At 41.3% G+C, this 26,484-nt stretch overlaps 2 protein-coding genes and 1 non-coding gene across 7 annotated transcripts; 2 read left to right on the top strand and 1 right to left on the bottom strand.

Annotated features, from left to right (window-relative positions):
- Positions 1-578: 578 nt before the first annotated feature.
- GCNA (germ cell nuclear acidic peptidase) lies at positions 579-26,194 on the top strand. Of its 5 annotated transcripts, XM_061135992.1 has the most exons (12): positions 579-833; positions 2,262-2,344; positions 2,467-2,521; positions 10,836-10,882; positions 11,296-11,383; positions 13,763-13,845; positions 16,286-16,648; positions 18,818-18,893; positions 22,110-22,254; positions 23,439-23,577; positions 24,559-24,763; positions 25,062-26,194. In XM_061135992.1, the coding sequence occupies exons 3-12, from the start codon at positions 2,469-2,471 to the stop codon at positions 25,309-25,311; spliced, it is 1,449 nt and encodes a 482-aa protein (XP_060991975.1). In that variant the 5' UTR covers positions 579-833; positions 2,262-2,344; positions 2,467-2,468; the 3' UTR covers positions 25,312-26,194. The 5 variants fall into 5 exon arrangements, with proteins under 5 accessions (XP_060991975.1, XP_060991976.1, XP_060991978.1 ...); XM_061135993.1 differs by lacking the exon at positions 579-833 and having other exon boundaries at positions 2,077-2,521; positions 11,296-11,332; XM_061135995.1 differs by lacking the exons at positions 579-833; positions 2,262-2,344 and having other exon boundaries at positions 2,474-2,521; positions 11,296-11,332; positions 12,044-13,845; positions 25,062-26,192.
- Positions 2,639-3,017, top strand: LOC133051522 (cytochrome c oxidase subunit 7C, mitochondrial-like). The gene has a single exon (XM_061135998.1). It carries the CDS (start codon positions 2,701-2,703, stop codon positions 2,890-2,892), a length of 192 nt encoding a protein of 63 aa, XP_060991981.1. The 5' UTR covers positions 2,639-2,700; the 3' UTR covers positions 2,893-3,017.
- LOC133053220 (U6 spliceosomal RNA) lies at positions 6,209-6,315 on the bottom strand. Its single transcript, XR_009692154.1, has one exon. It is a non-coding gene; the product is annotated as a U6 spliceosomal RNA (small nuclear RNA).
- Positions 26,195-26,484: the final 290 nt, after the last annotated feature.

The following is a 26,484-nucleotide window of genomic DNA, read 5'->3' as shown; positions in this document are numbered from 1 at the left end:
GTTTGGTGCTTAAGACTAAATTAGTGCTACTGGAATTTGAATTCTAGCTCCCTGCCACTTTTTAGCCACTGATTGCCATAAAATGAGTACTAACATTGCTTTTTTTAAAGTGTCTGTAAGGATTAAATCCAAATAAAACATCTGGAACAGTGTCTAGCATGAGATAAACTCATTGCTATTAATATTTTTAAATGCAAGGATGTTTTATTTGTATTTTGTGGGCCAAATGCTTAATTATGAGATGTATAGGTTTTTGCCAGAGAATTGGGCACAATATAGAAGGCATTTGCCTACCTCTGTGTTTTTTTTTTTTTTTAATCTACCCCTGTTTGTTTTTCTTGGTGTCAGGAGTGGGTGCCAAAAAGCTTCAAGTTAACTCCTCTTTATTTGCAGAATTCGGGGGGTTCTGGAAGCGGGCATCACAGTTCAGTGTTGCCAGACACTTTCGGGTTGCTGCTTCACTCTTATCTAGGTTTGGCCCTGGCACCCGCCCCCCGCGCCCGTCCCCACGCCCCCACGCCGCCATCCCCCCATCCCTCAACTTCCTGCGTGATCGGGGGAGGCAAAGGAACCTAGAGGCTTGGGCAATTCAAGCAAGGAACAGGGGAGGAGCTCGCTTATCCAAGTCCTCGCAAATGATGAAACTTTGTTTCGGAGGATTTGGCTCGGTTTTTCGCTGTCGCCCCCCAAAATGAAGGATCGCTAAACTACGTGCTCTGTGTGAAATGGCGCATGCACTGTGGAAGTGATAGACGTGATTCCGGAAGCACTGTTCGAAGGCGCCAAGTTTCATAGCCACGAAGTTTGAATCTGCCTGGTGAACACACTGATAGGTGGGTACAGGGAGGGCGGGACTACGTCAGTTCCTACCGCCGCTGAGCCCGGGCTCTATAAAAGGGCTTGCGCTTGGCGTCCGTTACAGTTGCTCGGGACCTTGCACACCATCCAGTTGTGTGAGGAGAGCAACGATTGACCAGGCCAGAGGCTGCAGAAGCAGGTAGATGAACGGAGGGTACTGAAGCGAGAGCAAATGCTGAAACTTGTTGCGGTTGAGCAGACTTAATTAAAGTGAGGACCACCATAAGCCCTGGACACTGATTGTCCGTGAATCTTGAGACCGAGATTTTGGCAAAATATTTTGCCTGTTTGCACCTAATACTTTTGGAAGAAGGAATTTTTGTGCATGTTTTAGTGATATTAACTCCGCTAAAGATGGGGGATGGGCAAGCAGATATACCAGTTTGGGGCATAAGGAAATAGAGGCCTGGGAGGTGGCATGCAGCTGTAGCGGGGTGGAAGGCTGGCTGGCTGAAGGTTGGAGTATGGAGGTAGGGGCAGGTGGCGGCTGGGTAGGGGTGCATGTGCGTGCCTGGGGGTAGGGTGGGGGAGGGGTGGGGTAAGGTTGGGGAGGGAGGCAGGGGCGTCATGCCTCATCAGCTAGGGGTGAGAGGCAGGTGCGGGAGGGGGGGGGATGGAGGAGTCGAGTCCCGACTGGTGCAAGACTCACTGCGGCCGCTGGGAGGTGAGATGGGGGGAGGGATCTAGGCCCGTGGGTGAGAGGAGGTGGAAGTTGAGGCCTGATTGGTGCAAGGCTGGCTCCAGGCAGCAGCTGGAGAAGGGTCTAGGACTGTTTGTGTAAAGACCTCCTGGGGAGGAGAGGTAGAAACAAGTGGAGGGGGAAGTGTGTGTGAGATGAAGTGGAGGTGTTGAGGACTTATTGGTTAAAGACTGGAGGGAGGAAGAGTCATCTAGGCTTGATTGGTGCAAAGGTGGCAGGAGGGGGAGGGGGAGAGGAGGCTCTATGCGGAGTGTGATGTTTGAACATAGGGTTCAAGGCCTGATGAGTACCTGATGAGGGAGAAGGTGAGAGTAGGAAGATGGAGGTATGGGGGGAGGGTGACCTGATCCCTTGTGGGAGGAGGGGGTTGGGGAGTTTGTGAGTTGGATTGAGGTGTGTGGGGATGTGTGGCCTGGTCTGTGTAAGACTAGCTCTGAGCAGAAGTAGGCAGGTGGTGAAGGGTGGGTGGGGCGGGGTGTGAAAGCCTGAGGGAAGACTTTCTTGGGGTGTGAGGTGGAAGTAGGTGAAACGAAGATGTGGGGAGAGGGAAGAGAGGGTGATGATGTGTGTGTGGGTTAGGAATACATTTAAGGATGAAAGAGCATTGGGCCAGGGACCAAGTAGTGCATGCTAAAGCCATATAACGGGGAGAAAATTGATCTGGAGGCTGATGAATGATTGCCCTCGCCTATTTCTGTAATAGGTGGCAGTTGAGGTGACAACATCAGGAGCCCCCATGTGCTTTGGACGTTCTGACTGACCTACAAAGAATCTTGGTGGGGCAAGGTGGGAGAAAAGTCGACAATAAACAAATTTAAATACTTCTCATTTCATGGAGTGAAGTTTTGGTTTTCTCAAAGGTAAATGCAGAGTGTAGAAACATCTAATTGGTTTTGGTTTCTTAACAGACATGGACAAGCCCAAAGAAGGGGCTGGCAGTTTGAAGACCAAGGATGATAAATGGTGAGATTTGAAAAAATTATTTTCTCTTAGTTTAGTCCTACTCTGTTGTCAAACCGATTTTCTCAAAAAATATACCTTTACAGTTGGGGGAACAAGGTGGTGAGGAAGCAGCGCGCGTTTTGCGGCCACCATTTCTTCCGCCTTCAGTCTCGATCTTTTGTAGAGCTTCCAACAGCGCTATGTTGGGACAGAGCATCCGAAGGTTCACAACCTTTGTGGTTCGTCGGAGCCACTACGAGGAGGTTCCAGGGAAGAATATACCATTTTCAGTGGAAAACAAGTGGAGGTTACTAGCTATGATGACTTTGTTCTTTGGGTCTGGATTTGCTGCACCTTTCTTTATAGTGAGACACCAACTGCTTAAAAAGTAACCCATGAGACAGATAGGAAGAGGAACATATTAAGAGGTGCAGTCTCTTAAAAGGATCAAACCCTTGAACTCAGCATCCTAGATACGTTTGTAAATAAACTTATGGCATAAATCCTTAAAAAAAAATGTACCTTTATGTCTTTTAGAGTCTACAGAATGTATAATTGTCATAAAATGAGAATTGTGAAAAGAGATCTTAGAATCATGGGAGTCCAGCCTCCTATCCAATGCATGAAACCTCTATATAACAGCTTTTTAGTGGCCAGGAGTATACAACTCCATGAAACAACTTAATGCATTGTAGAATATAATTTCTAGAAAGCTCGTCATTCTGATGACCATCAAGTCTGTCCTTTTGTTATTCGCACTCCATTGTTCTCAGTACTCCCCTCTGTAGGTGTATAGATGAAGTATTTTTCTTCTCCATGATAGGTATTTTAAAATAGTTGTCTCATCTCTTAAGTCTTCATTCTCCTGAAAGGCTGCTCTCTTTTTCTCCTTTCCAGGTAAGATAAGCATACAGATAAGTGTATGGTGTGGAAGAAAGTAGAAACCATAGAATAGAGAGTCTAGAAATTGACCCAAATGCATATGAAAATTTAGTTCATGATAGAAAAAAAAGACATTTCAAATCAGTGGGGAAAAGATAGATACACTGACAAATAATTTGAAGATAATTGGTTGACCATTTGGAAAACAGCAAGAATTGGATTCTTACCTCATCACTTCTTATAGCAAAATAAATTATACACATGGATAAAATACTTTAAAATTAGAAGTGAAATCATTAAAAATGCTAGAAAATACAGCTGGATTTTATAGTAATTTTGAAGTGAGGAATGTCTTTCTAAATTTAATATCTTAACAAAAACATAAAAATGAACAAGAAACTGAAAAAATATTTGTATTACTTATAATAAAAGACCATCTTCCTTAGTCTAAAAAGAAAAAAGTAACAATTAGGGAGTTCCCTGGTGGCCTAGTGGTTAGGATTCTAGGCTTTCACTCTGGTGGCCTTGGTTCATTCCCTGAATGGGGAACTGAGATCTCACAAGCCACCTGGCCTGGCCAAAAAATAAATAAATAAAAGCAACAATTAAAAGGTGAATGAAGAGAAAATGGGCAAAAGTTTTAGAGGGTAGTTCGAGGAGGAAAAAATACAAATGGCCTATAGACATTAAAATTTATTCAAATTTTAATTTTATTATTTAAAGGAAGAATTTTAAACAAGTTACCATTTTTCATGTATCAGATTAGCAAAGATTTAAAAAATTTTGATAATACCCAGTGTTGGCAAATCCGTAGGGAAATTTCATGCAGTCATGGTGGGACTGTAAATTGGTACAACCTTTTTGGAGTGCAGTCTGGCAATATGAAAATTTTAAATGTCCATGTCTTTTGAGCCAGTAATTCGACTACAAGGACTTTTTCTTTCTTTTTAAAAACAAGTCATTGTATCTTTTTGTAGTTCACTCTTAACTTTCTCTTGACTCCTTCCCCCTACTTCTCCCATGTCCCTTCTCCTTGTAACTCCTGCTCATTGGATCACATACAAACATACATAGATTGTTTTGGTCTTTGTTCAGTTCTGTGGATGAAGGATGTATGATTAATTGCTAGTGCACTGAGAAATACATACAAGGATGTTTACTGCAGCATTGTTTGTAATAACACAAATTTGGAAGGAGTTTATATATCCTTTTGTTTTTTTGAGTTTATATATCTTAAGGGTGTACTTGAAATAAATTATGGATCATCCAAAAAAAATAAGAGCTTTATATGCTGATAGTAGAAGTACTAAGATCTATAAAGTCAAAAACTGTAAGCTGCAGAATAATTCATAAAGCATAATACTATTTATAAGAAAAAAAGTTTTGTGCACTTGACTTGTGGGGGTATGTGCTTATGCTTGAGAATTCTCTAAAAGAATGAGAAACATTTATCTCTGGGAAGTGGGACTCTTGGAAGAACAGGGACAAAGTGTTCCTCTACTCCTCTTTTCAGTGTATTTTATCAGTCACAAAACTGTCTGGTAAACATTTTTTCTTGATAGCCATTAAAATGGGGAGGATTAATAAAAGAATGCAGCAAACAAACATTTGGAAACATATCTTAAGAAGTAATAGAAATGCTAATTTAAAATTATTTACTGCTTAAATTAGCAAATTTTAAATATTTAATCTTATTATAGTAATATTCCTGACACCGTAAACTAGTACGACCCTTTGGAAACAAATAAGGAAATATACCTAGAGCTATAAAATTGGTCCTACTTTAGACCGAGTAATTTGACTTCTGGAACTCAATCCTAGAAAAATCCAATTTATGAAAGTAATTAAATGCACAAAGATGCTAGTTGTGGCATTCAACTAAAGAATCAAAGTAATGTGTGTGTGTGTGTGTGTGTGTGTGTGTGATCAAAAATGCACAAGGTAAAGTCCCAGCTCTCTCCATGACCCTCAGTCACATGCCCCAAATAGGGAATTCCCAGGGCACTTGGTTGGCTGGACAGCACCCTGCCAGGCTCTCCACCTGCCCTCGCTGCAAGTTAGGACCCTTATGTCTCAGTATCTGGGGACTGTATTTTCATTAATACAGGTGATATTGTTAGTTGTTTGTTTATTTTTGCTTTAGGCTGACTGTACTTTGGGCTGTCTCATAGATGGGCATATATGTGTAATTTTTTTTATTTGGGAAAATTTTTTTTATTGATAAATCATTGAAACAGTATTGCATAGATATTTTAAAAGGCCCCCCCTTTAAAAATTTATTTATTTTTAATTGAAGAATAGTTACAGTATTGTGTTGGTTTTTGCAATACATCAGCATGAATCAGCCATAGGTATACATATGTCCCCTCCCTCTTGAGCCTCCCACCCTTCTAGGTTGTCACAGAGCCTCAGTTTGAGTACCCTGAGTCACACAGCAAATTCCCACTGGCTATCTATTTTATATTTGTTAGTGTATATGTCCCACCCTCTCCTTCTTACCCCTCTCCCGTGTCCATGAGTCTGTTCTCTATGTCTGCGTCTCCATTGCTGCCCTGCAAATAGGTTCATCAATACTGTTTTTCTTGATTCCATATATATGTGTTAATATATGATAATTTTTCTCTTTCTGACTTACTTCACTCTATATAATAGGCTATAGGTTCATCTACCTCATTAGCACTGACTGAAATGTGATCTATTTTATGGCTGAGTAATATTCCATTGTATATACTTATCACAGCTTCTTTTTTTTCCATTTATTTTTATTAGTTGGAGGCTAATTACAATATTGTAGTGGTTTTTGTCATACATTGACATGAGTCAGCCAAAAATATGGAATGCTTCACGAATTTGCATGTCATCCTTCTGCAGGGGCCATGCTAATCTTCTCTGTATCATTCCAATTTTAGTATATGTGCTGCTGAAGGGAGCCCTTATCACAGCTTCTTAATCCATTCATCCGTCGATGGACATCTAGGTTGCTTCCATGTCCTAGCTATTGTAAATAGTGCTACAATGAACACTGAAGTACATGTGTCTTTTTCAATTTTGGTTTCCTCAGGGTATATGCCTAGTAGTGGGATTGCTGGGTCATATGGTGATTTTATTCCTAGTTTTTTAATGGAATCTCCATACTGTTTTCCATAGTGGCTGTATCAATTTACATTCCCACCAACAGTGCAAGAGGATTCCCTTTTCTCCATGCCCTCTCCAGCATTTATTGTTTGTAGATTTTTTGATGATGGCCATTCTGACCTGTGTGAGGTGATATCTCATTGTAGTTTTGATTTGTATTTCTCATGATGTTGAGCATCTTTTTGTGTGTTTACTAGCCATCTGTATGTCTTCTTTGGAGAAATATCAGTTTAGGTCTTTTCCCCACTTTTCTCCCCCACTTTTTGATTGGGTTGTTTGTTTTTCTGTTATTGAGTTGCATAAGCTTCTTGTATATTTTGTAAATTAATCCTTTGTTATTTCATTTGCTATTATTTTCTTCTATTCTAAGGGTTGAGTTTTCATATATGTAATTAAATTTTTAAGTGGAAAAAATATTACTTAATGAGATCTAATAGACAAAAAATCCTTTAAAAATCAGATTCAATGGGGATGTGGGTGGGAGGGTGGAAAATAATGAAAGGGATCCTTGGAACCACTTTTTGAGATTCATTCATTTATTCAGCAAATATTTATTGAGTACTGACATTGTACTTAACAGTATGAAACAGACACACTTCGAGATCCGTGTACAGGTTACTGTCTGAAATGGGAGATAGATGCATATAAATAGGCAACAAACAGTATAGTGTGATAAATGCCGTGAAGTACATGACCCTATAGGATCTTGTTTAATTTTCATAGTAGCCCTCTGAGATAAATGGTTCTTTTACAACTGAGCCCCAGGTTTGATTTACAGAAATCTAGGTGAGCGGTAATGATGGTTTAGAGTAGGGTGGTTATAGTGCAGTTGGAGAGATTTGGATAAGTATAGAATATATTATTGCTCAGTTCAGAGACTTTCCCCACATCTTAACATTTCTGAGGCTGGGATGCTTTATACATTTGATAGCATGTCATCATTTGGTAGTGTTTTTTCCTTTCTTAGAGGTACATATAGTAATGTATTAGATTAGATGAAATACACTCTAGAAGTAGAGCCAACAGGTCTTGCTGATGGATTGGACATGAGAGGTAAGAGAGAGCAAAATCAAGGATGACTCCTAAATTTTTTGGTTGCGTTACTGGTTGGATGGTAGTGCCATTGACTGAGATGAGTAAGACTGTAAAGGAACAGAATGAAAGGAAAAAATAAAAAGAAAATCTGTGTTAGCCATGTCACACTTGAAATACTTAGTAAATATCCAAGATGTCACATAGGTAGAGTTCAGTGGAGAGTTCAAGGCTAGAAATACAAGATTGGAGGACATGGGGTCTAGGGATAGTAGGATGAATGACCCAGGAGAGAGGAGTCAGTCCTGCAGCACAGCATGGAAGATGGCAGGAAGCAATTCCTTGAGAAGGCTGCAGGGGAGAGATCCAAGGAATAAGGGAGGGTATGGCCTTAGATAGTGGAGGGGACATTGCATTCCTTGTTAAGGCAGAGTCGGTTATAGTTACAGACAGGTCAGTAGATTTGTTGGTGGGAGGATGAGGGTGTTCCTGCATGATTGCCTCTTATTTTCCCAGTGATTTATGGGACAAGGTCGTTGAGGAGGTTTTGGCAGTCTGAAGGCAGCAATGCTACTGAGATACATAATACAAAGAGTGGGGTACTGGTTTTCACTGAGCAATCAAAGCCTAATTCATACTCTCTGGTGCTCACTGAGTAGTTTTTTTTTTTTTTTAAGTGCAAGATTCCTTGTTTTGTTATGACTACCACACAATAAGCATGCAGAAATCCCATATTGTAAAAATCGCCCTGTTAGACTCACTTTAAAATAATTGGATCAGAAAAGCGAATGGGTCACCTAGTGGGCTGGCTATTATAGATGCTAAATAAATGGCTGAATCAATGAATGAATGAACCATAGATGTACCCATCCTATTTAATTATTCCATATTTATTGTTTCAGAAATTACCAGTAGAATACAGGCCCATGTTAAAAATGAACAATACAGAAACATCTAAAGTAAAAAGTGAAAGTCCATCTGACATGTACACACCCTCCCATTCTTTTGAAGTAATAATTATTAATAACTTGATATTGATTCTTTTATATCTTTTTCTGTAGTTATAGGAAAGCATAATCTATATGGTTTATGGCTTCAGTTTTAAAGGGAAGATCTTCTCTGGGTACTTAAAAGTTTTCAAGGGCTTTTATTTGATATATCTTCAAAGCCTTCTAATATGATTTCTTAGTCCTTCCATGGTAGAGTTCTGGGTAAGCCAAATGGCTTTTCTTAGGTGCATATATTTTCTAATATAGTGACATGAGTCTTGAAATGCTTTCTAGGGACTTGTACGCCTGGTCATAAATTTTACTTGAAAAGGGTACTACATTCTACTTTTTTGACCACATATTTCTTCCTTAGTGCTGTCCTTAAACCTTTTTACTTTTCCTGTTGGTTACCTGCCAACCCAGAATTCGATGTTTTCTCTTTGGGGATTAGAGTGGAACTCTGTTGTATAACTTTTTGTGTCCTGTTTCTGATCCCCGATTCCTTTTGTTTGACCTCTAAAGAAAATGCGTGTGTGTGTGTAACACAGCAGTGTGTGAAAAGATAGATGACGTATGAATCACAGTTTATATGTAGTGATGTATATTGATAATAGATTTCATATAACCAAAGTCATGTTTTGACCCATACCTAGGAAACCAAGAGATTTCATTCTTGATTGAACAAAAATGACTTGAAGCCTACTATTGAATAAGTCTAGTGTACAATGACCAATAAATGAATAGAAAACTTAATCAAGGGAGTGATCCAACATGTGTGTTTAAAAGGTATATAATCAGTCTAGTAATCAATCTCAAGGCCAAAATAAAAGTCTACAAGAAGTGGTTAAGGCTGATTTTTATATGTAAAACCTTATAATTATTTTGTAAAACCTAATAAATATGTAAAGCAATATAAATATATGTTAAACCTTAGAGCTATGATGCCCAATTTCTTCAGCACTTTACTTTCCTCTGTTAGCTGTATGTCACAATAGTTCATGATAAGATTACCCATGAGTAGGTCCTAGAATTGGAACCTGGCTCCAGTATGGCTTTTCTGAGCTAGATTTTGAGACTTTCCGAATCATCATGAGTGGCTAATTTAGGGGATGTCCAGTCACTTGCTATCTGGTGAGCTAAAGGACCCCCAGCTGGAATGTGCTTTGGTGTCACCTCAGATAATCCAATTGTCCCTCAGTATCTGGGGTGGGGTGGGGATTGCTTCTAGGATTCCTCTTGGATACCAAAATGCTTGGATGCTTAAGTCTCTTACATAAAACTGTGATACTTGTATATGATGTATGCACATCCTCCCATACACTTTAAATCATCTCTAGATAACTTATAATACCTACTATGATGTAAATGCTATGTAAATAATTGCCATCATGTAGCATATTCAAGTTTTGCTTTTTGGAACTTGCTGGCATATTTTTTTCTGAGTGTTTTCTGTCTGAGGTTGATTGAATCAGCAGATGTGGAACCCGTCAATACAGAGGGCTGACTGTAATGTGAAGCTTGAACAACCAGCCAAGCAGCCTGCTGCTAGCTGGGGTAGAACGAGTGCTAGGGCCTCTGGCAAATTGTGAGGCAGGGAAGCAACGGACCCAATGCCGTGGTTCACCACAGGGAGCAGTTGCAGGTTTGAAATCACCCTCTGTTTTCTCCCCCAAGAAATGCACTTCAGCATTTGTGCATTTACTCAGATAGCAATCCCGATCAGTAGATCCTCTTCAAGCAGCAAAGCCCCAAAAGTGTCCCCCTTGTTCTTCTGCCCTTTTGATTTTTAACTGTAATCTCTGTATCCTCAAATCCTTTTCCCTGTGGTCCCTTTCTTGGAATTTACTTTCATATCTTTATTTTTATTTTTAACTTTATTTTTTACTTTTTGGCCATACCTCATAGCATGTGGGCTTAGTTCCCCAACCAGGATTTGAACTTGCTCCCTGTGCATTGGAATGTGGAGTCTTAACCACTGGACCACCAGGGAAGTCCTCGTATCTTTAAATAGAAATATACCACTGGGCAGAAAACAGGCTTCTCACTGATAGCTAATGATACTCAACTAACATTTTTCGCCTGACTTTGTGCAGTAGAGCACACAGCAGCTTTGAGCAACTTGTGGCTTCTAATTTTTCTTCTCCTCCACTATTGTGATCTTCATTTCATAAGCTCTTAAAGCCTTTTGACGTTTCAGAAACTCAGATTGGTGGTTCTTTTCATATGAGATTTTTGACATTTGGTTGCTAATATTGTTAGTAGCTTTCCTTTAAAACAGAACGTATTTTATTTTGCAGTTCCGTTATTACTGTGGACTCAGGCAGTGATGAAGATCTTGACTGCTGTAAGTAGAGTCTCCTCAAAGCAGTAATTTACAATCTAAAGCTGTAATTTAAATCTAAAGTAATTTAGCCATGTCTTCGTAGAGATGACTGAAATGTGATTTTGGACATTGTTCTAGCTTTGTTTCCTCTAGGGCTGTCTAGATTTGTGAAACTAAGTTTATTTCCCTACTGTGAGGAGCAGAGGATGTCTTCTGTGCTTCTTTTCTAATTTGCTTCCTGTCCTTTTTTTCATTATAGATCTCCTTACTTTTATCTCCTCTCTGTCTCTCATGGGAGATGACTTAAGAGTCCACCATAAATTTTAACCAAGTCTAATTTATGGACTTTGGTTTTAGGGAGTTGAAGACATAGGTAATCAGATTTGACCATGCTTCACATGCTTTCTAATGCCCTCTTTCTTTCTCTGATTCAGTTATAACTGGAGTGAAAGTGAAGAAGGAGAACATCAGGTGGGTAGGAGAATTGGTGAAAGTTGACTTCTTTAAAGGAATAATGTTTGGGTAAGATGATTTCAGAATAAACATCACATTTTCTCTCTGAATCCTATGTTCAGGGTTATAATGGGTGTTGGAACCCTCACAACTGGGTTCAAGATACTAGACCCACTAATTGGTCATTTTCTTTCTTTATAATGTCTCTTTGAACCATCCCTTAACTTCTAGTCTCCACTACTAAAGACTAAGGCCTTTAATCAGTTTTTACCCTTGTATTCATGCAAGAGCTTCTTAAGTGGGCTCCTTACCCTGATTTATTCCTCCTCTGATCCAGTCTGTATTCCACTTCCAGATTAATCTCCTGAGACACTGCTTTGATCATATTAATTTTCTATTCAAATTGTCTATCTAAGGGAAATCAATTAGGTAAGCCTAGGAGTTAAAGTCCTATGTGAATTGGCCATAATCTGTCAGCATTATCTACTACTTTTCCTATTTAGGAGTCCTCTGCTACACTTAAGGGATGTTGCCCAGGTGCCAAACTGTAGGAGGTGCTAAATTTACTGGAATGAATCTGAAATAACTGGTTTCCATATCAGCTCCTTGAATCCTGTAGGAATGTGAATTGGTCATTTCTGTTTCCCACACTAAGACGAAATAATGCTGTCAAGTGGGAAAATGTTTTTCTGGCTAGTTCTGATTTATCTCTGTTGATTATTTTTGCAGCATGCAAGCCACCAAGCCTGACACCAATGTGTGAAGTCAGCAGTTGCAATCAGCTGAAATTCTAGAACTGAATAATGCATTGTATAAAGCTATCTATTGGAAATGATCGGTTTTGTTATTTATATTTTTGAAGTTAGGTCTATTGAGGTATGGTTTACATACAGAAAAACTCACCCTTTTTAGGTATACAGTTTGATGAGTTTTGACAAACGTATATGGTATGTATATGGACTAGGTACGGTAACCATCACCACAAAGATGCAGAATTTCCATCATTGCCATTTACATTTTAAATGGTATGTCATAAATCCTTAGAAATATTCTGATTTTCAATATTATATGCTATAGAGCCCTTGATTGAAAATAAATTTAAGAATATTCAGTTGGTTTCTTCCTGTCTCCACCAGATAGATGTTGAACAAATATGTAAAGAAAATCCATTTCGAGGTGTCTTCCTGGAGTGCCCACAGATCTTGGTCCAGTTCCGGGGCCTTCTATCTGTGGGATACTGTCGGAAGGGTGGATTTGGGGAAGAAGGTGATGTGTTCAGTTTTGGGTATGCTGAGATTGAGGGGCCTACAGGCGGGGCTGATATTAAAAACATTTAACAACCAAGAGATACAGACAGGGATTAGTCAGGATGGCTGCCTGACTGGTTCAAACAGACACCACCAGTAAACAGTTGGTGAGGCTGTACCTGTGTAGACTGACTAAAAATTAACCCTATGCATAGGACATCCAGGTAGGAGATTGGCACTATGGAGCCAGAAGTCAGAAGCAAAGTTGGGCTGGTGGATAGATAATATTTACCCAATCCTTAGGAATTGATTGGCTTGGCATGAAAGGGATGTGGATAAAAACCTGGGGACGAACAAGGAAGGGAAATGAGTGAGAAGGAGTGGGCAAACAGGTGAGAAGAGAACCAAAATCAAATAGTGTCCCAGGAATCAAGAAAAGAATTTTTAGGATGGAATGAATGGTCAATAAGAGAGCAAAGTTCTGTAAACTTGGCAGATTAAAAGTGGTGAATATGAAGGAAATGGATGAATAGATTTGTGTCTGTAACAGGGGCAGACAAGTTCTCTAGCAGCGTTTTAAGTAGTTTTCTCTCTCATCATAAAGGTATATCACACTTACACACTGTGTAGGAAATAAAGGTGGTGCATTTCAGCCTTCTGGAACATCTGACCCAAATACCTGGGACAGCTGAGAATGACAGTCCCAGAGGTGTACCGACAACACCCGCATCCTGGGTGTCACAGGGATATTGCTCACTTAAGTGGTGCTGGCTTTGGGCTGCAAAGAGAAGCACCCAGAAGAAACCTCCCCGCCAAGGCTGCCTCTCTGCATCTGTGGTAGGGGGATCTCAACGTGGATAAAGAGAAATGGCAATTAACTAGACTTTTCCTTAATCATTTCCCCCTTACACCAAAACCATTTTAACACATACCCTCTGACAGCTCACTTCAACTCTCAATACTAGACAGATTCCTCCCTTTGAAAGGATTCAGACTGATGGAAAGGTTTGGTAGGAAGGTAGGAAAGATGGAAAATCAAGAACAATGATTGAGTAGTCCAGAGAAGGGGAACAGTTAATTTGGGAAACCAACAAAATCATTTCAAAGTGATTTTGCTCGCTGGAGAAAAGTATAATAGAAAATGTCATGAAAAGAAGAATGTTGCTTTCATGCTTTTGTTTTTCTCTGTCCGGTCACTCAGCTACGTGGTGATTGACTCAGGCTCTGATGATGACTGCCTCCCCGAGAAAAAGAGACCTAAGATACATGACAAAAGTAGCAAAGGCAAGTATACTACGAACTTAGAGAAAGAGCTGTGCGGTGCAGCCTCACCACGCACAGTCATCTCAGGATGAGAATCGGCAAACATTCTGTTTTGAATCATTTCGTAGTGAGTGCCACTGTTTTTCCTTCGTATGTGCGGGATGTGGATATGGCTGGGTCCCCTGCACTCCCTGGTTAATTTCCTAACAGAGCAGCAGCTGTTCCTGCTGCCATAGAACCCAGACATCACCCTCTGTAGAGTTCTTACCCATTATGTTGCAGGAGCAGAGGAAGTTAGGAACTCACCTTGAGCAGCATGAAGGTTGCCCTGCTCTTCTGCCTTCTACTTTTCATCCCTCTCTGTGTGTGGATGACAGGGAGGAGGAAGGGACTCATTCTTTCCAGCCTGGTGGAGATTAGGACGTGTGAGGCTTACAGGCTAGCTGGCAGTGACTTCTCAGGGGTACGCTTGTTTTTCTCTGTCTAGCTGTTTGTCTTTGCCTACCTTCTTTATATTTTCTAGAGTCCTGTTTTTCTTAGTGTGTATTTGCCATAACAGATCCTTGCCTCTTTGAATTCAGAGGCCCTTATCACCTTTCAGGAGGTGTGGAGTTTTACTTGCAATTCAGAACCTGTTCAGTGGGTTTGAGACATAGGAAGACTAGGAGCTTCTTAAACCTTTGGGATAGTATTTTACTGATCTCCGTTTGCTTAGGACCTGACATAGGGCAAGAGACACAGGCACCTGCTTAAAGTACTGACACCCTTAAAAATACTGGCTGCTACTTTGGTAACTACCCCCCGAGATAGCATTGGCCAGATTCTGCTAGTTAACCTGGGATATCAGAGCAGGGAAGTGATAGGTGGCTTGGAACCCTCATCTCCTACTGTTTCATCACCTGTCCCATCTGATTTCTTTTTTCCCCTTCTCTCTAGTTCTGGGTGGATTGCCTGAGCAGGGCAGAGGTCCAGGTGCAGAGTAGGGGGTATAACATGACAAGCTTCTGCAATGTACACAGAGCCCCAGGGGAAGTAGCTTTAGAGTAGGGGCCTGAATGACAAAGCCAAAGTCAGTTGCTGACTCCTTTAATCAGAAGATCCATAAATCTGGTTGATTTACAATATTGTGTCAGTTTCAGGTGTGTTAGTTTCATAGCAAAGTGTTTAGGTTGCACACACACACACACATATTCCTTTTTTCTATTATTTTCCATTTTAGTTTATTACAAGACATTGAATATAGTTCCCTGTGCTATACAGTAGGTCTTTGATGGTTATCCATTTTACACATTGTAGTGTGTATACATTAATCCCAAACTCCTAATTTAGCTTTCCTCCCTCGCCCACCTCTTTCCACTTTTGTAACCAGAAGTTTGTTTTCTAGGTCTGTGAGTGTTTCTGTTTTATAAATTTGTTCATTTTTGTCCCTACTTGTTAGAATTTAAGTTGTATGTGGGAAATCTTTAAATCTTCTAGGAAGGATGACTTTTTTCCCATAGGAACACCCACTGCTTTTTCTTTCCTTACTGCATATCTGCAGTTTTTTTTAAGTTCTTTGATAATTAATTTAAATCATAGATGAAACTCAAAATATATTATCCCAAATATGGAATTTTAGGATAAAGAGTTTTTGCACCATAAATACATTTTTATAACTTGTTTGTGCTGTGATTTATATTTTTTACATCCAGAATCATAGAAATCTAGATGCTGAACTCTGAGCAGAACGCAGACAGCTTGTGTTTTAGGCATACTGCCCCTTGTTTCCAGATGAAGGGATGGGTCCTCCATGAGGCTGGGGACAATCCCAGTGTTCCCAGGGCCTCTTGGCGCTGGCATCAGAACTTATCTCCTCATTTTCACATCAGTGGTTCTGAGAGCTTTGGACTTATTGGACTAGTTTAAGAAAGAAACTTGGGGGGATAACAAAGGATTGCAAATTTTTAATTTGTCTAATGATGGAAATAAACTCCAACTATCATCTGTCATCATAATTTCATAAAATAAAGAGCACCAAAAGTTTAATGACGACATAATCTCAAAGTACACTCCTTTAAGTTATAGAAACCAGGCTTGATTCGCAGGGAGAACCCACTTTATTATTCTCATTTCTTTTTTTGTTTTGCTTTGGCCCAGTGAAAACATAACAAGTTTCAGACCTGTGGGAACCCCTGAGCACCTCCATGGTGCTACTCAGAGAATGTGATTTGAAAATTGACTGGGTTTGAATTGCCATTTTATTTGTCACTGTTCTCAGTAAAATAAAGTAGCAGATGGAAAACAGTCTAATAAAATAACTGATTCTTGGGGTGGGGGATTAAAAAAATTAAAAAAATAACTGATTCTTAACTGTGATTCATTATACCACAGTTCCTGGCTTGTTTAATTTGTGCTCAATCTGAAGTTGAGGGGGGATGTGATGGGGGGGTATGTTTATACATTATTGTGTTTTGAATTTCAGATGAGAGTAAGAAACTGTCTGACACTAATAAGCAGCTGACCAATGAGTCTCCAATACTTATCACTGATGATGATGATGATGATGATTTGGAGAACCCTGTGATGAAAGATGATTCGTGTGATCAGGACAAAATTGTCGAAAAAGAGGAAAAAGATGATGAGTTTACTGTTATCCAGCACAAGTTATCTTCTGTAGCTGGTAAGCAGAATCTTCTGAAGAATCGCCGCCAGCTGCCAACTGATGATCGTAAAGCTAAACCAGAGATTTTAGAAAGAAAGTTGTCAACTAATGGAAAGCCTATACCTGTGGTGGAACAACCAAGGAAAAGGAAATATAAAACCAAAAACATAACTGTGCCACCTGGTAAGCCAATCAAACCAAGTATGTCTGTCCCACTGACTAAGCCTAGTGCAACAAGTGTGCCAGCCAGGTTCGCTGTTCTCTTTCCCCCAGATATGTCTGTCTTGTAGAGTCTGTCTTGCTTACTAACCCTCTGCCGTGTTTCAGCAGCTCTCTAGTGGCCAAGGGTGGCAGCCATCACAGTGAAAAGGCTCTTTCTGAGGAGGGGGACGGATGGCCTTGTTGTCCTCATGCTCCCCGGCCTAATTGCTACTTTGCTGTAGGAAGCTATAAGTCTGAGGTGCTGCTCCCTCCCAGGTTCCCAAAGTTCCCAGACTTCATCAGTAGTAAGAGAACTTACATAACTGTGTTAAGTATCTTTCTGAATCTGTCCCCCTAGTCGATGGTGAGCCTTCTTTTCTTTTTTCTTAGCTGCACCATGCAGCATCTGGGGTCTTGGTTCTCTGATCAGGGATCAAACCCATGCCCTCTGCAGTGGAAGCACAGAGTCTTAACCACTGGACCACCAGAGAAGTCCCGATAGTGAGCCTCTTGGTGAGAGGGTTCTCACTCATCTTTTAGTCTGTCCCAAAGTCTAGCCTGGTAGTTGACATGTAATAGATGTTTAATAACTTTTTTAGATAAATGAACGAAGGGCACTACCTCCTAAATACATGAATTTCTAGCTAGTTCAGTTTAGTCGCTCAGTCGTGTCCGACTCTTTGCGACCCTGTGGACTGCAGCTTGCCAGGCTTCCCTGTCCATCACCAACTCCTGGAGCCTACTCAAACTCATGTCCATCACGTCGGTGATGCCATCCAACCATCTCATCCTCTGTCGTCCCCTTCTCCTGCCTTCAGTCTTTCCCAGCATCAGGGTCTTTGCCAATGAGTCAGTTCCTCACGTCAGGTGGCCAAAGTAGTGGAGCTTCAGCATCAGTCCTTCCAATGAATATTCAGGACTGATTTCCTTTAGGATTGACTGGTTGTATCTCCTTGTAGTCCAAGGGACTTTCAAGAGTCTTCTCCAACACCACAGTTCAAAAGCACCAATTCTTTGGTCCTCAGCTTTCTTTATAGTCCAACTCTCACATCCGTACATGGCTACTGGAAAAACCATAGCTTTGACTAGACAGACCTTTGTTGGCAAAGTAATGTCTCTGCTTTTTAGTATGCTGTCTAGATCGGTCATAGCTTTTCCTCCAAGGAGCAGGCATCTTAATTTCATGGCTACAGTCACCATCTGCAGTGATTTTGGAGCCTAAAAAAATAGTCTGTCACTGTTTCCATTGTTTCCCCATCTATCTGCCATGAAGTGATGGGACTGGATGCCATGATCTTAGCTTTCTGAATGTTGAGTTTTAAGCCAACTTTTTCACTCTCCTCTTTCACCTTCATCAAGTGGCTCTTTAGTTATTCTTCACTTTGTGCCATAAGGGTGGTGTCATCAGCATATCTGAGGTTATTGATATTTCTCCTGGCAGTCTTGATTCCAGCTTGTGCTTCATCCAGCCTGGCATTTCTCATGATGTACTCTGCATATAAGTTAAATAAGCAGGGTGACAATATACAGCCTTCACGTACTCCTTGCCTGATTTGGAACCAGTTTGTTGTTCCATGTCCAGTTCTAACTGTTGCTTCTTGACCTGCATGAAGATTTCTCAGAAGACAGTTCAAGTGGTCTGGTATTCCCATCTCTTTAAGAATTTTCCACTGATATATGAATTTCTAGTTAGAGCAACTAGCAGTGTGGGTACTAGACAAAGGAGAGAAAATTTGACTTGCATACTGGATAAAGGTGCTGCCTAGGATGGGAACCACCCTTCTCAAAGCAAGTGTGTGAGCTATGCTACACCATTTCTTATACTGCTTGTGCCTCCGTTGCCCCCACAATCTAACCTTTTATGGTATATTCATGTAGCTTCATAATAGTCCTCAGTGCCTAGGATAGAATCCTGCCCCACTTACTCTTCCTGCAGCTCTGTGACTCATGTAGGTAAAACCTTTCATGCCAACTAATAGAGCAGGATGCATGCTTCAGAGAGAAGCTTTTGGTTTATCCTTTTTAGTTTTTATCAACACTAAAATGTTACTCTGGGCTTGTCTGTGGGGGCCTCTCTCCTGGGTTTATCTTCCTGTTAGTTGCCAGTTGGTACCAATTTTCAGGGTATGGATGAACTATTTATCTTTTCAGCTGTTAAAGAAGGAAAGAAGCGTAAGCCTTCAAAGAAGAAATCCAAGACAGTGAAATTTGAAAAATCCAAGCGTGGGTATGTACTGCTCATAGTCAGTGGCTCAGGAATTGACTGCACAGTTGTCACATGTGAAGCCATTCACTGGTCACGTGGGAGGGCCTTTAAGGGGGTGAAGAGGTCTGGTGGGCAGCATGGGACAAGTTTTATATCCCTGAATTGGGAGGATAGACTCAGCAGCAGGAGGAAGGTGGGGAGAGGAGGAACCTCTGTGCCCCCTTCTTCTCTCTCCCTAGCAGAGCTGGTGTGGGCGCTCCACATAGAGCCTACCAGTTCTGGGCAGACTGGAGCTTTTACCCCCACAGCAGTTCTGGCCTCTGAGATTTCCTCTGTCTTTAAATTCAGGTTGTTTAAATGATGTGTAGCCAAACAAGATCCTTTTTTTCAGGCTAGATACAGCCCTATGGCCATCAGTTTTCACAGAACTAAAGGCAAAGGCAATAGGAATGGTGAGAAAGCAGAATGAATGTGTTCCCATCCATTGGAATTGGGGGGGAGGCAGTCAAGATTATCTTCCAGGGTTTCAGATGAACCCTTACTCTTTAAAAATTTTTTTTTAAATTGAAGTGTAGTTGATTTACAATATCATCTCAGTTTCAGGTATACAGCATAGCAATTCAGTGTGTGTGTGTGTGTGTGTGTGTGTGTGTATTTTCAGATTCTTTCCCCTTAGATGTTATTACATAATATTGAGTATAGTTCCCTGAGTTGTATAGTAGATCCTTGTTGATTATCTATTTTATATGAACCCTTATTCTTACTACCTATATATTCTTGCTAGTTTTTATATCTTAAATGTTAGGGTGAAAGGGATTGCTTGTAGTCCATTTATATTTATTAAGCTATATATTACATATATATTGATACTGGTATTATATTGTTATATATTATATTGGTAGTGAAAACAGCAGGTCATTTAGACCAAAGACATGTTAATGCTCGAAGGAAGCAAAAAAAATTAATGCATTTCCTCACTTAGATTCCAGGAACTTCACTTTTTCTCTTAAAAATGTGATAGAGTGAACATACTTTTTTTTTTTTAATTTGCCTTCAGGAATAATGTATACTTCCATCTGAATTGTGTTACAAAAGAAGGAGTATATTTGAAGGACTGTATGTTTCTTTTTTTACCTGTATTTTAGGGCAATAAATGCATCTTAAGGGGAGAAGAAAAATGATATGTCAGGCGTGAGGGCAACAGAGAAACTGGATTTGAGTAGAGAGGCCGTCTGTTTCTGCATTTCTCTTCAGTTTGGCCTGCCCTTTCTTAGATGGGCCCCCTTTTAGCAAAGCTTCTTCTCTGGATTCTTAGATCCATATTTAAGCTGATTTGCTTCTAGGGACATGTGTCTTGGGTAGGTCCCAGGTTGCTTTGCTACAGAATGTGACGAATGAAGGAAGAAGCTACTTCTTTGTGTCGTTGTCCTTTGCCTCATCCAAAGAAGGCTGGCCTGTTTAGACTTTTCACTGTTGCCTTGCTGCTTCCTGTTTCAGTCTGTAGGCTTCCTGTTCTCAGCATTGTTCCTGTGGAGGCTGCTGGCTGGTCTTGGTGTCTGATGTACCCGTCCGGGGTCTTGTTGGTTCCTCTGATGTGGAGATGCTCAGCCTGCAGTAGAGCGGCATCACCACTGAAGTGAAGGCTTGCTAAGTCACAAGCTGCTTGACATGAGCACAGACACATGCAAGGGTCATGCTCTCTGCTGAGGTCTGTAGAGGGTTTTGGTTTTTATCTGCCACCTTTTCTGATGCAAATTTGCTTTCAGAGCTAAATAGTTGGGGGCAGAAATGTTAGTCACCCATATCAGGTTTTGGGGTGAAAGATCCCTACTTTAGCTGCCTTTGTCTTGTCTGGTACTTTTCCCCCACCTGCAACCCGGGCACCTCTCATAGGGTTTTATTTTGTGACTTAAGGGGTAACAAGTGTCTTGGCAAAATCTCCGTTTCAGGAGTTCTATTAAGTCAGAAACACTTCGCTATGTTTGCTAGTGGTTTATCTTTTCAGCTCTGTGGGCTGATCTCTTTGGATTTGTGGATTGTCCAAGCCAAGATTAAAATGCTTCAGTTTAAATAAATAGTTATTACAAGTGTGTTTTTTTATGGGCTCTGCACTATTCTTTTTTTTGCACTATTCTTTGTGCATTTGAATTATGCCTTGAAAGATGGGACAGCAATAGTGGTCTAATGGAAAGACCATGAGATTTGGGTCAGTATATTCAGTGTCTCTGAACTTTGGGTAAGTCATTTAACTTCTGAACTTTTGTTTTGTCATGTGCCAAGTGGAAATGGTAAGAATAGTAGTAGCTTCTTTGGAGGACGGTGTGAGGATTAAATATTATGATGTAAAAAAGAAATTCTTGGCAAATGATGAAGTGCTCCACAGAGGGTGGGTCTCCAGAGAAGTGGAGGTGTGACCATTCTAAGCCGTGGACAAATAGGTTTTGCCAAGGTATGAATGAACTATGCGAAATGTCAGTCCATGTCCTGGGAACATTTAAGTTGCTCACTTTGGCCAGAGTGGAAATGGTAGCTGGAGATAGAGGTTGGAACCAGGTTGACCTGGGCCTTAAATGTTAGGCCACACAGAGAGGGACATCACTGGAACATGGCCTGGGAAAATTAGTCTGAAGGTGTATGTATGTGGTTGGATTAGAAGAAAAAGAGCCTGTAGGTAAGGAACACAGTGGGATGTTGTAGTAGCAAGGCGTAGAGAAGAGGACAGGAACTTGACCTAGGGTGATGACAACAGGGTGGAAAGGAGAGGCTGGCTGGAAGAGATGATGTGAAGCAGATAGTGATCTGTCTTTGTGCCTAGTTGAATATGGGGTGAAGGAGAAAATGGATTTTAAAATGTCTCAGGTTTTCAGCCTGTTGTAACAGAAGTTGGACAATTAAACACATGAAGCTGGAGACATACTCAGGTTAGTTGGTTGGAAATTTGCACTGGGCAATTGTAAACTCAGAACTAGATCTTAGGAGAGAGGTGGAGACAGCAGATCCAGGTATGGGATTGCTCCTGTTGGGGTTGGAACCATGGGCTTCACATCTCAGACAGTGTGCGGGGAGTGAAGAGGAAAAGGCTATAAATGGAACCTTATGGAGATGCCCTCGTAGCAGGAGCTGGAAGGAAGAGAGACCAGTGAGTCTTCTAAGTCTCTCTTGATGTGACCTGTATATATGCATTTCTTTTATTGATTTCTTTTGCTCTATAAAACTCGGCTGAATTTACTTTTACAGGAATTCTCAGTGCAAAATACCTGGATGTTTCTTTCATGGCCTTGAAAACTTAAAGCAGTATTCTGGAAAGAACTACAAACAAAATAAGGATGAACTGATTCAGAAAATCTACAGTCTGCTTAACAGCTCTGTCTTTGATCAAAAGGTAGAGTCAATGAATAAGCACCTATTGAACACTTGCTGTATGCCCAGCTCTCTTGGGTGCTGGGAGGTGTGCAGATGTACTAACTGTATATTTCCTGCCCTTGAGAAGTGTGAGTTTAGATGGGGAGGGGAGATGAGACATGCATATGTGAAAGAAACAGAATGTTTTGTGGGTTATTGTATATGATCCAGACTGTTACTACCACAGGCGATCAGCAGAGGGAGAAATCACTGAGAGCCTGAGCAGATGGGAAATAGGATTGCCTGGAGGGATTGAGACTTGTTTTGGGTCTTGAAGGATGGTAAGGGGAGAGAACAGCAGTGGTTGGGGAGATGACAAGTGTTGAGGCTTGACTATCTGGAAGAGAGGGTTTGTGTTAAGGATACTAGGAAAGAGCTATGGGACCTTGGGCAAATTACTGAACCTCTGTTTGCTCATCTGTAAAGTGGGGGCAGTAGTAGTGTACCTCCTGCCTACTACACAGAATTACTGTTTAGGCCTGGTAAGTGGATCCCCCTGAAGTACCTAGAACAGGGCATATGATATGGTGAACAATACATGTTAGCTGCTGTAGGCCTGGTTAATAGAGGGTCTTGGGAATCAGGTTGGGGGAACTTAAATTGAAATCAGTAGGCAACACTGCCCAGGAATATGATACAACATGGAGTGGCTGCTGAAAGAAATGGTTTTGTCAGTAGCATGGGGGTGTGGACTGGATCAGAGAGAATCTGGAGGCAGAGAGACCTGTGGTCATTAGGTTTTTCAGAGTTTATTTCTCTGGTGACAAACTTTCTGTATGGAAAGTTCTTAGTTCTTTCTAAAGGTTCCCCAACCTTTGGAGCCCTTCCTGATGACAGTGGTGTTACATCAGATGACTCTGTTGAGTGGAACCTTAAGTATTCTGAGCTGCATTTTTAGTCATGCCTCATGGCTCTCATGCATGGTCTCTGTCTGCTAGCCCAGCAGAAGTGTTCTTCTTTCCTTGGCTGCCTCTGACTTTTTGTCTCCATGCAAGGGAGCAGAGATTCTGCATTCATATTCTTGCAACAATCTTGTCTTTACCTGGGCTTCACTTTACATTTTATTCTCCCCAGAATGTTAGATTTGCAAAGCTCTTGAGTTGATATTTTCTGGTCTGCTTAGAACTGCTTTTTGATTTGTTCTTGTTTGCTTTTTGTTCTCAGATGCCGGAGAAAATTGAGATTGGCTGGAGTAAAAAGATGCTGAGAAGTGCTGGCTTATGCACCACTGGCAAGCTTCGATACCCTAAGAGACAGCGTTATGCTAAGATTCAGATTTCTCTGAAAGTCTGCGACTCTGCAGGTGATGGTGGGAGTAGGGTAGCTCCTCTGCCGTGCTTCCTTCCCACACCTGAAGGGTTACTCTTGGGTGATGGTGTTCTCTGGCCACCTGTATCACAGCGTTCCCTATCACTCCTGTGTGGACAGGTCTACTGTGTGTTGCTTAGAGGACATTATTATTGGATGTCTCACCAAACTGAGAGTCTAGTTTGTCCATATTTCTGCCAGGCCTGACTTACTTTCTGTGGCTCCCCGTTGCAGGTGGCACTATCTCCATTCTCTCAGTAACAAGTTCAAGGGTCCCTATATCTAGCCTATCACTGGATGTTCATAATGACTCTCCTATTATCATTCCTTCTCTGTCTTTGCCTTTGCCCAGCTGTGGATCCTTATCACCTCATTTTTCTCCCTGCTCTGTGTGATTTCCTGATAGGAAACCTCAGGCTTGCCAATGCCTGGAGTATGGCTTACGAGGCCATTGTACTTTGCCCCCATCCATTGGCCAATGTTGTCTCTCACTACTCCACCTGTGCTTTAGCCAGCCTTTCTTCACGCTGGCTTTGATAATAGACTGCACACTTTCCTCATCCCAACCTTGGCTCACTTTTCCCACCACATCTAGAAAGGCCTTGATAATTTTGCCAATCCAGCCAATTGTTAATTGCCTGGCTTTTCCATGGAGCTTCTCCTGACCAAACCCCATTGATGTTCTTGGAGGGAGGGTGGCAACTGGGTCTCAGCTAGATATATTTGCAGCAGTGTCCCACAAAAAGAGCACACTGGAGCTTTTCTGAAAGCACTTGTTCACCTGAGGCTTTCTGCCATTAACAAAATTGGGTTGAAGTAGGTTGAAATTTTACTTTCAGAATCCTGGGGAGATAACGCTTCTTCCTGCCCACATATGCTTATGGGTCTGGCCGGGTGGAGAGTCTAGGGGTGGTTGGGTAACAGACCAGGGGTAATTGGTATAAGGCTCAGGATTTCTTTCCATTCCTTTTCTAAGACCGACTCCGAGACACTTTGATCCATGAGGTATGCCATGCAGCCTCCTGGCTGCTCGATGGCATCCGTGATTCTCATGGTGACATGTGGAGGTATTATGCCCGAAAATCGAATATGGTGCACCCGGAGTTGCCCAAGGTCACCCGTTGCCATAACTACAAGATTAACTACAAGATTTATTACGAGTGTACTCAGTGCAAATCCAGGTAAGACCCTTCTCCTTAGACTTTTTTCCAATTATGTTTTTACTTTGGCCTCCACATGGCCCTTCAGGAAGTACATGGCTATCTGACTTGAGGAGTAAAACTTCTCTACACCTTTCTGTGTCTTCTTTCTCCATTCTCTTCTGCTTTGAGCTGGCCTGACCACAGCCCCTTCCTGGTGTCCCACTTTCTGAGATTCCACAGAAAACGTCTGGCTTTGGACCCAAGGCCAGCAGCTCTGAGAAGATGTGGAGGTCCAATAACTGATTCCTTTGCTGTGTGGTGTCTCTTTCCTCCTTAGGGTCGGGCGCTACAGCAGATCATTGGATACCACCCGCTTCATCTGTGCCAAGTGCAAAGGCTCTCTGGTCTTGTTGCCACTAACTCGGAAGGATGGAACCCCCATTCAGCCCCATGTGAGGCCATTTGCCAAATATGTACAGGAGAATTACAGAAAAGTCAAGAAGGAGACAGAAGGGATAAGTCATGGGGATGTGATGAGAAAGCTCAGCAAGGATTTTATTGCCAAAAAACAAAGTCAGGGTCTTTGAGGTTATCTGAGAATGTATCTGTGTGAGATGAGTCTTCTTTGGCTTCATCTGTTAGTAAGGAGTTTTAGAAAGATATATTTGATGCTATGAAGCTATGAATATTAGAATTTAAATTCTTTGAAAAAAGCTTCCTGTTGTTAATGATGATTGTCCTTCACCAAGGGTTCTGTTGCTAACCATTTTGTGCTAATACTCAAAAGCCCTTTGGATCTACCTTGGGTCTTACTTATGTACTATTCTTAACATGTAGAGCAAAAGGCAAACTTGTAGAACAAAATGCAAAACATGTAGAACAAAATGCAAAACATGGAGAACAAAATGTGAACATGTAGAACAAAATGCAAAAGAGAAATGAGTTTGAGAGTGGCAGGTTGAGAGAAGGAGAAAGATGCTGCAAAGAGAACATGTTTTAAAGGCAGTACTTCAAAACCAAGGCTTCTGTCTGATGGAACCTGTTACACCTACATAGAAATAAGAGAAATGTGCTTCACGAATTGAGTTGCTTTTGATATTGTATGAAGTCATCTGAGCCAATGTGTTTGTTTATAAAATAAAAAAGAAGCCACATAAGCAATGTGATTGTTCATAGAATAAAAATAAAGTGTTTTCTGCAGTTCACTTGTTGGCAGAGTCTGTTCATTGACAACCCATGTCCAGAGCAGACCAAACCCTTGGGTCTTTTGTCCAAGACCCCTGATTTCATAAGCTTTCGAGGATGTGTCTGGAAGAACAGCCTCCACTTGGGGTTTCTCTTGGATTTTTGTGACTTCCCCTAAGCACTTAAACAACCTCCCCACTTTGGGGAGGTGTCTAGAATATAGACTGGAATCAATGTTTTACTTGTTTGTTATTTCTGCCAAAACATTACCAAGAGGTTAGTGACTTAACACAAATGTATTATCTTCCATCTCAAGACGTCAGAAGTCTGGTGCAGACCTCAGACCTCAAGGCTTGGGCAGGGCTGCATTCCACTCTGGAGGCCCTGGGGGGAATCAGTTTCCTTGTCTTCCCAGTGTCCAGGGGCTACTTGCATTCCTTGGTTTGTGGCCCTCTTCCTCTCTCTTGAAAGCCAGCAACATCTCTTTCTCTGACTCTCTCTCCTGTCTCCCTCTTTCCCTTTTTTTCCCCCTCTTTCCCTTTTAAGGACCCTTGTGATAATATTGGGCTCACCCA

This window comes from Dama dama, chromosome X (assembly GCF_033118175.1).
Source record: "Dama dama isolate Ldn47 chromosome X, ASM3311817v1, whole genome shotgun sequence".
NCBI classification, from domain to species: domain Eukaryota; kingdom Metazoa; phylum Chordata; class Mammalia; order Artiodactyla; family Cervidae; genus Dama; species Dama dama.
Note: the sequence above shows the minus strand (reverse complement) of the source record. Positions and strands in the feature narration are given on the sequence as shown.

What these genes read in the sequence shown, in the direction of transcription:
- LOC133051522 (XM_061135998.1), top strand. Translation starts at nt 2,701, where the DNA reads ATGTTGGGACAGAGCATCCGAAGGTTCACAACCTTTGTGGTTCGTCGG.
- GCNA (XM_061135992.1), top strand. Translation starts at nt 2,469, where the DNA reads ATGGACAAGCCCAAAGAAGGGGCTGGCAGTTTGAAGACCAAGGATGAT. An exon ending in TTTGAAAAATCCAAGCGTGG is followed by an intron (nt 18,894 to 22,109) that starts GTATGTACTGCT and finishes TTACTTTTACAG; the next exon opens with GAATTCTCAGTGCAAAATAC. An exon ending in TGTACTCAGTGCAAATCCAG is followed by an intron (nt 24,764 to 25,061) that starts GTAAGACCCTTC and finishes TTTCCTCCTTAG; the next exon opens with GGTCGGGCGCTACAGCAGAT.